A 12,408-nucleotide genomic window follows, 5' to 3' on the forward strand; every position below is an offset into this window, starting at 1 on the left:
ATTAGTTGATTAAATCCAGTTTCTCCACAAAGAATCACACAAAAGCATCTCTTTAAATCTTGTGTTTACCAGATATATGCCGATAGTATTTTTGGAAATAAGTCATTCAGCGTGAAAAAAAGCATAAAAAATTACTAATCGACTAAGATACACTTTTGCAAACATTTGATGTTGAATCCATGACTTCAGTTTGACTCATCTAGCAGTTGGTTTTGTATTGGTGACCTTCTGATTGAAGGGTCACTGGCTCTAATTTTAGTACTTCTGTGTTTATGAGTTTTGTAGCCACAGGCGCTGATTGATCGGTGTTTCTGTTTGTGCATTTGTTATTTCCTCTCTAAGTGAGCGGACAGCAGGAAGAAGGCATTTTGCTTTAAACTCTGATCTTTACAACCAACAGGTCTCCACTCACCTCCTCCGTGGGTCGTCATCACTGTGTGTTTGATCATACGAGATGTCATTGTGCTCTGTCTCATCCTCCCTCTGTTTCTCTCAGCAGGGTGCTGGGTAAGAGGAAGAGGGACTCCCATGTCAGAGCTTTAGGATGGCCAGTGAAGGCTCCACTATTCCCAGCCCCGTGGTCCGCCAGATTGACAAGCAGTTCCTGATCTGCAGCATATGTCTGGACCGCTACGAAAACCCCAAAGTACTGCCCTGCCTGCACACCTTCTGTGAGAGGTGAGTGGAGTTACCATGATGTTTTGAAGTAGAGATTTTATGTTTTAAACCTGTGAATTATCCACGTGTATGTGTGACGTTTAAAGAGGAGGGGAAAAAATGGGCAAACGCAACTTGATCAGGTCTCAAATTCAACTGTACGACTTGCATGTTTTCTGCTAGAAAGGGATGCTGCATGACAGTAAGTAGTAGAGATGCATCTCTGCTGTTAACTTGGGTGTGTTGGTGCCATCCTCTCTGACAACCAGCCTTTGTTTCTGACACAAAAGAGAAACTGGTGACTGTGACTGTGCCTGTCCATCTCTTTTTTACTCTGGCTGCTTCTGGAGAGTCATTAAGCTGTCAGATTGAACAATATAGCCGTTTCTCTTCTCGTATATCTAGTACACACATACATGTCTGTGGTGAAAGTGAACTTTTCTGAAGTGGTAGGAGGAAAATGGTTGAATACCTATCATTTCACTTCTTTGGATTTCACATTTCATTGTGAAGGGAGACACTACAGGCAAAAAAATAGTTTTTCATGCACTGGTCAATTCTGAGATTTTGGGTTTTTCTGCTTCTATAACATGTCTTCTTTCAGACTAGTGGAAAAAAACATCCAAAATACAAATGTAGGTGTTTATTTTAATACTTTGTCTATATGCATCTGTAGATTTCTCCTAAATTCATCAAAAGTTAGCTTTAGATAATGCCTCATTTGCATATTTAAACATACATTTTCAGAAAACTTGTAATACAAAAAATAATTGTCATAATGTAAGTAATTAACTGGGGAAGTTTAATGGTGATATCTACTGTATTATTTAAATGTTTACACTATTCAACTGTAGTGTTTACAAAATGTATGGAATTTTACAATACATATCTTTTAAAGGCCGTTTTCTCAAAATGAGTTTTTTCTCAGACTCTGAGCCAGAAATCTCCACTTCAGTAGCACTTACATACACCAAACTTTCCAGTTTCTTTCCTATCTCTATATTAAATGTTTTTACTAAGAGGTTTGTTCATACATCATTCATAGCCTGATTTATACAACATTTTATTCCTGAAAACATGGCAATTTTTTTTTTACATGTCTGTTGACAGTATTTTCTAATTTATGGAGTGATAAAAAGAGATATCCAAAAATCCCTCAGTAAAAACTTTTGACTCTAATATGTCAACAAAATGATGAAATCATTTTGAACCTGACTTTATCCAATGTTCAGATTTCTGTTCTGGAAATGTATGCAAATCAACACATATTTGATAATATCATACATTATTTGTATATTTAAACATACATTTTCAGAAAACTTGTAATACAAAAAATAACTGTTTTAATGTAAGTAATCAACTGGGGAAGTTTCATGGTGATATCTATTAGTTATTTTTTGTATTTTCTATCGTGGGCTTTATCCCATTTCTCTTATCTGCCAGATAGCAGCTACCTAAAACTATATCTAAACATAATTTATAATTATTGTAGAAGAGATCCCAAAGCACCTAAATTAATGTATAAAGTGTATATAATGTTAAGTCCTTAATGGCAGTAAGGCATTATAGCGCTGACCTGAAGCTTCCTCTACTGTAATGTATTTCTGACCACATCCACACTGGTCACTAATGTAATGTTGCTCTACATTGAGTTTGAGTACACGTATAAAATCTAATGCAGTCCAATACAACAGCACTGCAATAGATCTGTGAAGCTTATAATGATAGTGGAGTTGCGTTATATTCAGAGGCGTTCCTAATGTTTTTCCATCCCCCATTTACATAACTGAAGAATATAGGAAGCATCTCAATATAATCCTGTCCAACACAACATCTTCTCTGACAATACGTGTCAACATGTCACACACTGAACATTATAAACTGGGTTTATGGCAGGGGTAATGTATGTGATTGTACCAGACTGTACAGGTGTAGATGATAAACTGTTAAGTAGTTTGAAGAGTTTGTAGTCCTCTACTGTAAATCACTTTGGTTATGTAGTTACTTCAACAGCTAGATGGTATCAAACCATACATTTTCGCCTGTTATCATCCACTTTACAGGTCAAATAACTGGTAATAAACTGGTAGATTATAGTGTTAAATGTTTCTTCTAGGGCTGTCAATCGATTAAAATATTTAATCGCAAATTAATCACACAGATTTGATCTGTTTAAAATGGACCTTAAAGGGAGATTTGTCAAGTATTTAATACTCTTATCAACATGGGAGTGGACAAATATGCTGCCTTATGCAAATATATGTATATATTTATTATTGGAAATCAATTAACAACACAAAATAATGACAAATATTGTCCAGAAACCCTCACAGGTACTGCATTTAGCATAAAAAATATGCTCAAATCATAACATGGCAAACTCAAGCCCAACAGGCAACAACAGCTGTCAGTGTGTCAGTGTGCTGACTTGACTATGACTTGCCCCAAACTGCATTTGATTATCATAAAGTGGGCATGTCTGTAAAGGGGAGACTCGTGGGTACCCATAGAACCCATTTTCATTCACATATCTTGAGGTCAGAGGTCAAGGGACCCCTTTGAAAATGGCCATGCCAGTTTTTCCTCACCAAAATTTAGCGCAAGTTTAGAGCGTTATTTAGCCTCCTTCGCGACAAGCTAGTATGACATGGTCGATACCAATGGATTATTTAGGTAGGATTCCCGCTACAACCTAAAATTTGCAAGTTGCATTAATGTGTTAAAGAAATTAGTGGCTTTAAAACAAATCTGCGTTAACAGGTTATTATCGCGTTAACTTGGACAGCCCTAATTTCTTCATTGTCGTGTAAACGGATGACTTAGAAAATTAGCGGAGCTGCAATTCTGACAGGTCTCTCTTGAAAAAAGACACTTCCACATTCAAATAAAAACTTGAATAAGCTGCTGTAGTGAGTAATAACTTCTACTGTAAATCACCACTCTCTATATGTCTTCTCAATGCAACACACAAACACACACTACTGTACACCACCCACACCTTTTCTCCAGACTGTTTCTATTACATAACTGTCTCCAGGATGCTCCCACTCTTTAACATCCCTCCCCCGGTCTCGTCCTCCAGGTGCCTGCAGAATTACATCCCAGCCCACAGCCTCACACTGTCGTGCCCCGTGTGCCGCCAGACCTCGATCCTGCCGGAGAAGGGTGTGGCGGCATTGCAGAATAACTTCTTCATCACCAACCTGATGGACGTGCTGCAGCGGGCGCCGGACAGCTGCAGCCAGGAGGCCGCCACTCTCAACAACATCACCACTGTGGCAACGGGCCAACTGCTCTCCTGCCCCAACCATGGAGGCAACGTACGAGTCTTTTCCTTTTACCTCCTTTCTCTCTCACTCACACAAGTTAGTTAGTTTGACCTTAACATGAATTAGTTTCAAGTCTTCTTCAAAACAGCATGATGTTCATTTAGTATATTATGGTCCCATTCAGAGTCAAATAGACGATAAAGCAGGGGATGCTTTAGGGCGTGGCTACCTTATGATTGACAGGTCATAAACCAAATATTGGACACATTAAAAATTGGGCCTGAAGATGGCCCTACAAGAAAATGTTAGGGGATCACCAAAGTTATTAGAATTCATCTTCAGGGAACAGAAATGTGTGCACCAAATTTTATGGCAAATCCATCCTGTTGGTGCTGAGCCATTTCACTCACTGAACCAAAAATGTCAACCTGCTGGTCGCACCAGAGAAAAAAGTCAGGGGATCATCACAGTCAGTGGGCTTCATCCTTTGGGGAACATGATTGTCTGTACAAAATTTCATGATAATCCATCCAATAGTTGCTAAAATATTTCAGTCTGGACCAAAGTGGTGGCCCGACCAACGTTGCCGTCAGCCGCGCTGCAAATGTGGCTCAAAATGTACTCGGCCTCAACCCCATATTTAAGTCTAATCTCTACTTTCTCCTGTTGCTTAGGTCATGGAGTTTTACTGTCCACCTTGTGAGACAGCCATGTGTCATGAGTGTACGAGTGGCGAACATGGAGAACACCCAACTGTGCCTCTTAAAGATGTAGTGGAACAACACAAGGCCTCGCTACAGGACCAGCTAGATGCTGTCAAGAAGAGGTACAGCAGCAGCTTTATGTCGACTTCCTACTGCACTACAGACTTTATGCATACATCACTCCCACGTAACAGCCGTGATGGCACGAATGAAACAAACACTGTCCACTTTTATGTGCACGCTCTTTTTATGTGACTTTTGACTCATTATATTGGTGTGTTAGGTTGCCAGAGATCGACTCAGCCCTGCTGACGCTGTCAGAGATCCTTCAGCAGCTGACCAATCAGAAGAGCTCCATTGAGGACGGCATCCATACCACCTTTGACGAGTTGCAGAAGACTCTGAATGTCCGCAAGAGCGTTTTACTGATGGAGCTGGAGGTCAACTACGGCCTCAAGCAGAAGGTGAAGTAACAAAAGTAATTCAGCTGACACATGCAGAGTGGATGTTTGATTTAGACTTTGGTCACAATGATAAGTGTTGTTTGAGTTTTTTAATCAACACAAAGTACTTTACGTTCATTATCTACCTCTTAAAGGTACAGTGTGTAGGATTTAGTGGCATCTAGTGGTGTGGTTGCAGATTGCAACCAACTGAGTACCCCTTCGCTCACTCCTCACTTTCGAGACTGCGGTAACGTGAGCCGCCGAGTGCAAAACCGTGGTAACGCCGTTTGCCTCGTTCAGAGGCCATCCTTACCATAATAACACTACTTTCGGAGCAACGGAAGTCAGACGGCGGCTGGAGGTACCACGATTTCGCACTCTGCAGCTCACGTTACCGTAGTTTCACAAGCATGTCGGAGAACTACGGTGGCCTTCAATGATAATGTGAAAACGTGAAAGTCTCTCTCTAGAGCCAGTGTTTGGTTTGTCCGTTCTGGGCTACTGTAGAAACATGGTGGAGCTCCCTATGTAGATATGAAGGGCTCATTCTAAGCTAACGAAAACACGATTCTTAATTTTAGGTGATTATACACTAATGAAAACATAGTTGTCAATATTATATTCCATTTCTGCTCATAGATCCCCCAAAATCCAACACACTGTTCCTTTTAAAGGTGCTGTTTTAACCAGAGGCTCGAATTTGTTCTTATAAATAGTTTTGGGATTATATGACAAAAGGAATTAATACAGAAAGAAACAATTAAAATGAATATTGACTTAATTATAATCTCTTTTTGGAAAGTATTTACTTATCACAGGCTACTGTTTTTGCTGATCTGTGTCAGGGGCTCAGCCGGTCTGATAGGTGATTAATAGGCAGAAAGAGGGGGGGCTGGGGGAGCTGGTGCATGCACCACCCGGATCCAGACAACCAATCACCCGATCTGGTTAGGAGCCTGCTTCCACCCCCTCAGGGACCTCCATCACATGGGTTGCCTGGTGGTGTGCAGTCAAAACACTGGAGCCCAGGGGAAAGTCAGATTATGTGACTTTCAGCTGTGTTGTAGCTAGATGGAGCAAGTGTACCGTATGCACACAGCCCATGGGTGTGTCATCATGTGCAGCGAGGGAACACCGCACAGCTCTGTAAACACTTTATCCTCTTCCTCTGAAGCTTGATCTCTATTCTTACAGTATGTACAGACAGTACGTTAGTTTTCAGAGCTGCAGAGCGTGACTTAGTGTAAGGAGAGAGAAGAGATAGTAGAGTGAAGCATTTGACTCCAGGGATAAATGGCCTCTCTTGTTGAAGAAGAAGAGGAGTGGTATGCTCAGATGCGGGTGAGTCTTGTTTTGGTGCTGTAATAATGAAGGCGTGGTGAACGCCCCAGTAAGGAGGAACATTGAACATATGCTTAAAGTGCATTAGCAACAAAGAACTTCTTTTTATAACACTCAAAGTATAGCAGAGGGAGATTTCATGACTTAAACATAACTTGTTAGCTTATTATTAGCTGGAATGGTAACACTTTCGAGTAATGCATGACTCTTGACGATTTCATGCATGAATTAGTGCAGTATGTATCATGAATTCCTATTCCTGACGCTTAATGGATCATCAATGAATAAGTTACATTGATTTAAAAGCAAACTGTTACCTACTATTACTTACTACCAGTCAGTAACTGTAACAGTAATGTCACAGCCAAATCTCTGCAAGTCAACACAGGATGACGTAACCATATCTGACAGATAGTCATCTGTTTTCATGGTTAGTCATTGTGTACAGTGGTAATAGTTGTTAGTTTCGATATGCAGAATGACGAGAAGGTATGTTTATGTCAACATGTACCAAATGCAGTGGTGGAATGTAACGAAGTACATTTTCTTCAGTACTGTACTTTTAGGTACAATTTTGAGGTCCTTTACTTGACTAATTCCATTTTCTGCTACTTAATGTTTCTACTACCACTACATTTAAGAGGGAAATATTATACTTTTTACTACACTACATTTATTTGATAACTTTAGCTACTAGTACTTTTTACGTAAAAAAAACATGATATGCTTTTATGATGTGATGCATGGCAAATCAAGCCCAACAGGCAACAACAGCTGTCAGTGTGTCAGTGTGCTTACTTGACTATGACTTGCCCCAAACTGCATGTGATTTCATAAAGTGGGTAAAGGGGAGACTCGTGGGTACCCTTAGAACCCATTTTCATTCACATATCTTGAGGTCAGAGGCCATGCCAGTTTTTCCTCACCAAAATTTTGTGTAACTTTGGAGTGTTATTTATCCTCCAGTATGACATGGTTGGTACCAATGAATGGATTCCTTAGGTTTTCTAGTTTCATATGATAGCAGTATCTTCACTCTACCTTTTAAAACTGAGCCCTCTGAAAGATCGATTGCGTTAAAGAAACTTGTGGCGTTAAAACTAATTTGCATGAACGCGTTATTATCGCGTTAACTTTGACAGCCCTAATAATAATATAACACTTTGAAAGGAGCCGTTCTGCATTATCAGTTCTTTTACTTTTGATACTTTTAGTACATTTTGCTGATAATACTTCATACTTTTAGTAGCATTCTGAATTCAGGACTTTTACTTGTAATGGAGTATTTTGAGACTGTGGTATTTTTACTTTTACTTAAATAAAAGATCTGAGTACTTCTTCCACCACTAACCAAATGAGCTCTTTAATGGTGGCATGTCATGCAGTATGCTTTATTTCTATACAGTTGATCTTTTAGTGGAACTCTGTTGTTCTCTACTGGATCTGTCTGTTTTTAGTTGTGCTTTTACTGCACTTATTTTGTCCATATGAAAGGAAAGTCTCTCTAACCTCAAGCTAACCCTGTTGCTGCCCCCTGGTGGTGTATGTGTGTGTGCATTAGGTGCTCCAAGCCCAGCTGGACACCCTGCTGCAGGGCCAGGAGGGCATCAACAGCAGCTGTAACTTCACGGAGCAGGCCCTGAGCCACGGCACCGAGGCCGAGGTGCTGCTGGTGAAGAAGCAGATGAGCGAGCGTCTCATGGAGCTGGCCAGCCAGGACCTTCCTCTGCAGCCCGGAGAGAACGACCAGCTGGACTTCATCGTGGAGACGGAGGAACTGAAGAAGTCCATCCACAACCTGGGCACTATTGTAACGACCAACGCCGTGGCCTCTGAGACTGTGGCGACAGGTGAAGGGTTACGGCACTGCGTGGTGGGCATCCCCACTTCCATCACCATCACCACTAAGGACAAAGATGGAGAGCTGTGTAAGATGGGCAACGCAGTCATCACGGCTGAAATGTCCTCGCCTGATGGCAGCAGAGGTGAAGGGGACATACTGGACAACAAGAATGGCACTTATGAGTTCTTGTTCACAGCTCCTAAAGAGGGGACTTTTAACTTATCACTGCGTTTATATGAGCAGCATATCAAAGGAAGCCCCTTTAAGATAAAGGCCACCAAATCCATAGATGTGTCGGCGACGTCAGACAGCATCAAGAAGAGGCTCAAGTCTCCGTGCAGCAGTCACGTCAAGCAGAAGGCCATCAAGAGGCCGGCCAGTATGTACAGCACCGGGAGGAGGAAAGAGAACCCCATCGAGGACGACCTCATCTTCAGAATCGGTAAGAAGTATATGTTATTTATGTCACATTACATGTGGTTAATCTCAAATATGCACCCATATACTGTGTGTGCATTAGGGCTGCCCCCTCTTAGACGATTAGTCGTCTAATCGGTTGTTTTGGTTTTAGTTGACTAAGATTTCTTTAGTCGATTAGTCGTTTTTTATGCTTATTTCATGCTGAATGACTTATATCCTAGAAACAAGATTTAAAGTGGTGCTTTTGTGTGATTCTGTGTGGAGAAACTCAGTTTTACAGATCTGTCGATTAAATCAACTAATCGATTAGTCGACGAAATCGTATGAGTGTTGCTCGACTAAGAATTTCTAGCCCTGTAGTGTGTGTTTAAAATCTTAAATCAAACATTTTTGCCAAATTTAGCAATCTTGTTTTCCCTATAAGTCAAAAATATTAATCAACAACTATTTTGTCAATTAATGAATCATATAAGTCATTAATAAAGGAAAAATGCTGATTCTAGCTTCTCAAATTTGATGATAGCTGCCTTTCTCTGTTTCATATCATTGTAAATTGAATAGAGCTGCAACGATTCGATTCTTTTAAATTAATCGTCAACTATTTTGATAATCGATTAATTGGTTTGAGTAATTTTTTAAGAAATAAAAGTACAAATTCTCTGATTCCAGCTTCTTAAATGTGAATATTTTCAGGTTTCTTTAATCCTCTATGACAGTTAACTGAATATCTTTGAGTTGTGGACGAAACAAGACATTTGAGGATGTCGTCTTGGGCTGTGGGAAACACAGATCACCATTTTTCACCATTTTATAGACCAAACAACTAATCGATTAATCAAGAAAATAATCGACAGATTAATCGACAATGAAATTAATCGATGATAATAAGTTGCATTCCTAAAATGTAATATCTTTGGGTTTTGGACTCTTGGTCGGACAAAATAATCAACTTCTAGACATAATCTTTTCCACCATCTTCTGCTATTTTTTTAGACTTCACAGATCATTCGTAAAAAAAAATATTTTTCAAAGATAAAAATAATAATTTGTGGCATTTTTACGCTATACAATATTTCAGTAATAAATGTTTTTCATAGCCTTTCCAGTGTAGGTTTGACAGAAACAGACAAGATTCAGTTTATTGTAATTACACAGTACAAGTACTAATACAACTAAAAAATGGAGCATTATGTCTGTACATACTGTAGCATTGTGCAAGTAACTTGATGAAAACTACATTTTAAATATAAGCTTGACTTTAAGTTCAAAACCAACAAGTCACATCTTCAGTCTAATGAAAAAATAACTGAATAGTTTTATTTTCATGTCTGTCATTTGCATGACCATGACCCATAGAGTGAACAGCTTATACTGTATAGTATAGTGTCAAAGGACATATCCAACAATTTAAATAAATGCGTACATATAGTCTCCCCTAAATGGCAATATAAGCAAAGACAACAAAATCTATGTCTATGCACCAATTAATGTCAATTAGCACATTTTAATCCGAGTCAAGTCAGTTGATGTAGCACATTTAACAACAGGAGTTGACCCAAAGTGCTTTCCAGTAAAAACACAACACATAAAAGGCAATAATACATGATGTAATACAATAAAACAATAAAATAAATAAAAGTTGAAGTTAGGAGAAATAGAATAAAAACCAACAACAGATTAAGAAGCAGTAAGAGGACGTTAGAAATAAATGAAGACAGGACTTGACAAAAGCCATGGGGCAGCCTCAGACTGAACTAAAAGCATGTGAAAAAATGTGGGTCTTTAAATTTGATATAAAATTGTGAATGGTGGAACAGGACTTAATGTGGGATGGGATGCTACATCAGAGCCTGAGAGCAGCAGCAGAAAAAAGCTCGGTCCATCAGTTCATGAATATACTATAGTCTGTAATCCATATAAAGGCTGAGGCTATTATTTACTGTAAGTTTACTAATATATATTTCATGTGTTTTTAGGTACTAAAGGAAGAAACAAAGGGGAGTTCACTAACCTGCAGGGAGTGGCTGCGTCTACTCTGGGAAAGGTGCTGATAGCAGACAGCAACAACCAGTGTGTCCAGGTAAAGATTACTACTTCCTGTTGCTCTCAGTCTGCAGACAGAGCAGCATGGAGAAATCATTGGTGGAGAACTATAACGTATCATTGTTCAGTTACCTTGTTAGTTACAAACACTGAACACCAAATAGATGCATTTCAAAATCATGTTTTTTATTTTAACATCTTTAACATGTTTTGTGTGATGCAGATATTTTCCAATGACGGCCAGTTCAGAAGCCGTTTTGGCATTCGGGGAAGGACTCCGGGTCAACTGCAGCGACCGACCGGAGTGGCCATCCACCCGAACGGTGACATCATCATTGCAGACTACGACAACAAGTGGGTCAGCATCTTTTCGAGTGAAGGCAAGTTTAAGGTAAGTCAGGATTTAATGTCTCATCTTTATTTGATACTCTGACATAAGAGCAAAGTCACTGTGCACCCCTCATACCTTTGGTGTTTTACCAAAGGTACAATAGCCGGGATGTTACCAGAGGTTGCTGCCTTAAATGCTGGTATTAAATGTTATATTGTCCCTTCAACACCTCCTCTACCTTTTACACTGATGGACTTTGAACATGACATTTAAATGTCATAGTATAGTATGTCATAAAAATAGTAATACAGTGGAAACCTCTAGTGATCTTGTCTGTCCGGGTCAAATCGATTACTATAAGCAGATGATGATTATAACCTTTTTTTAATTTTTTATTATTTGTCATTCAGATTACCATCTAATTGACATTTTTATATTTATTATATGAATATGTAGTAATGAAACGGACAGTGTCACTATTTACAGAATTTTATTGATCGTTTAAAAATACAGTACAGCTGTTTCAAATGTTTTTAAAGTTACTGTACAACTTTAAAAAATACTGTACTGTGTATAATTAAAATACACTATAATACAGTACAGCACTGTATATAAAATATAGCTTACTTTAGTTCAAATTATAATTAGGCAACAACCTAAAACAGAATTGTGCCGTTTACAGTTGTGTAAATAGGCTACTAAGCCACAGCTTGGAGGTGGTTTCAGTTCATTTCTACATTTTTAACAGGCCTGAAAATAAACTGTAGGGTATCAATGCCCAATATAAAAATAAGATACTAAATATATAATTTCTTTCCACATTTTGTCCTGTATATAAAGACCCCAAATGAACACTGTAAGCAGTAAACTACTTGATTAATATACGCAAATTATTTGAACAGCATTTGTATATGAATGATTTTGTCCCAAGCTTTTAGATCCATATAAGGGTCACTATAAGCAGTTTCCATAGTAAGTAATAAAAAAGTCATAGCATGGTATCCAATGAAACTGCCTATACAACGACATTTTTTGACACTTTTTTATGGCATACAACAGGTGCATTACTGTACATGCCGCATCCTGATTTACATCTGTGAGTCATTTGCAATTTTCACACCTCCTTTGCCAATTTCTGGAGGGACACACGCAGATTTTCACTTCCCTCTTCTCGTCTATTTCAGAAATGTTCACGCTGAACTACTAAAGAATCGCTTTGAATCGCTTGATAGATTTTCCTGCAGCAGGGCTGTAATAGCAAAATGTAAAACACCAATCTGTGGTTTCTTCACTGAATGCAGCCCTTCTCTCAACCACTGTTTATCTGTAGTGTGTGCGTGTGTGCGTGTATTCG

At 39.0% G+C, this 12,408-nt stretch overlaps 1 protein-coding gene across 8 annotated transcripts in view; it reads left to right on the top strand.

Moving 5' to 3' along the window:
- The window catches only part of LOC141764390 (tripartite motif-containing protein 2), a 34,428-nt gene that overhangs the window by 18,589 nt on the left and 3,431 nt on the right, over positions 1 to 12,408 (top strand). For 5 of the 8 annotated variants that reach the window (XM_074629603.1, XM_074629609.1, XM_074629604.1 and 2 more), the window contains exons 2-8: positions 497 to 678; positions 3,740 to 3,977; positions 4,601 to 4,752; positions 4,914 to 5,094; positions 7,979 to 8,702; positions 10,657 to 10,760; positions 10,947 to 11,114. In XM_074629603.1, the coding sequence (XP_074485704.1) occupies positions 545 to 678; positions 3,740 to 3,977; positions 4,601 to 4,752; positions 4,914 to 5,094; positions 7,979 to 8,702; positions 10,657 to 10,760; positions 10,947 to 11,114 (1,701 nt within the window). In that variant the 5' untranslated portion in view covers positions 497 to 544. The remainder of the gene's footprint in view (positions 1 to 496; positions 679 to 3,739; positions 3,978 to 4,600; positions 4,753 to 4,913; positions 5,095 to 7,978; positions 8,703 to 10,656; positions 10,761 to 10,946; positions 11,115 to 12,408) is intronic. The other 3 variants (XM_074629606.1, XM_074629608.1, XM_074629607.1) reach the window with 1 other exon arrangement.

This window comes from Sebastes fasciatus, chromosome 3 (assembly GCF_043250625.1).
Source record: "Sebastes fasciatus isolate fSebFas1 chromosome 3, fSebFas1.pri, whole genome shotgun sequence".
Lineage (NCBI taxonomy): Eukaryota > Metazoa > Chordata > Actinopteri > Perciformes > Sebastidae > Sebastes > Sebastes fasciatus.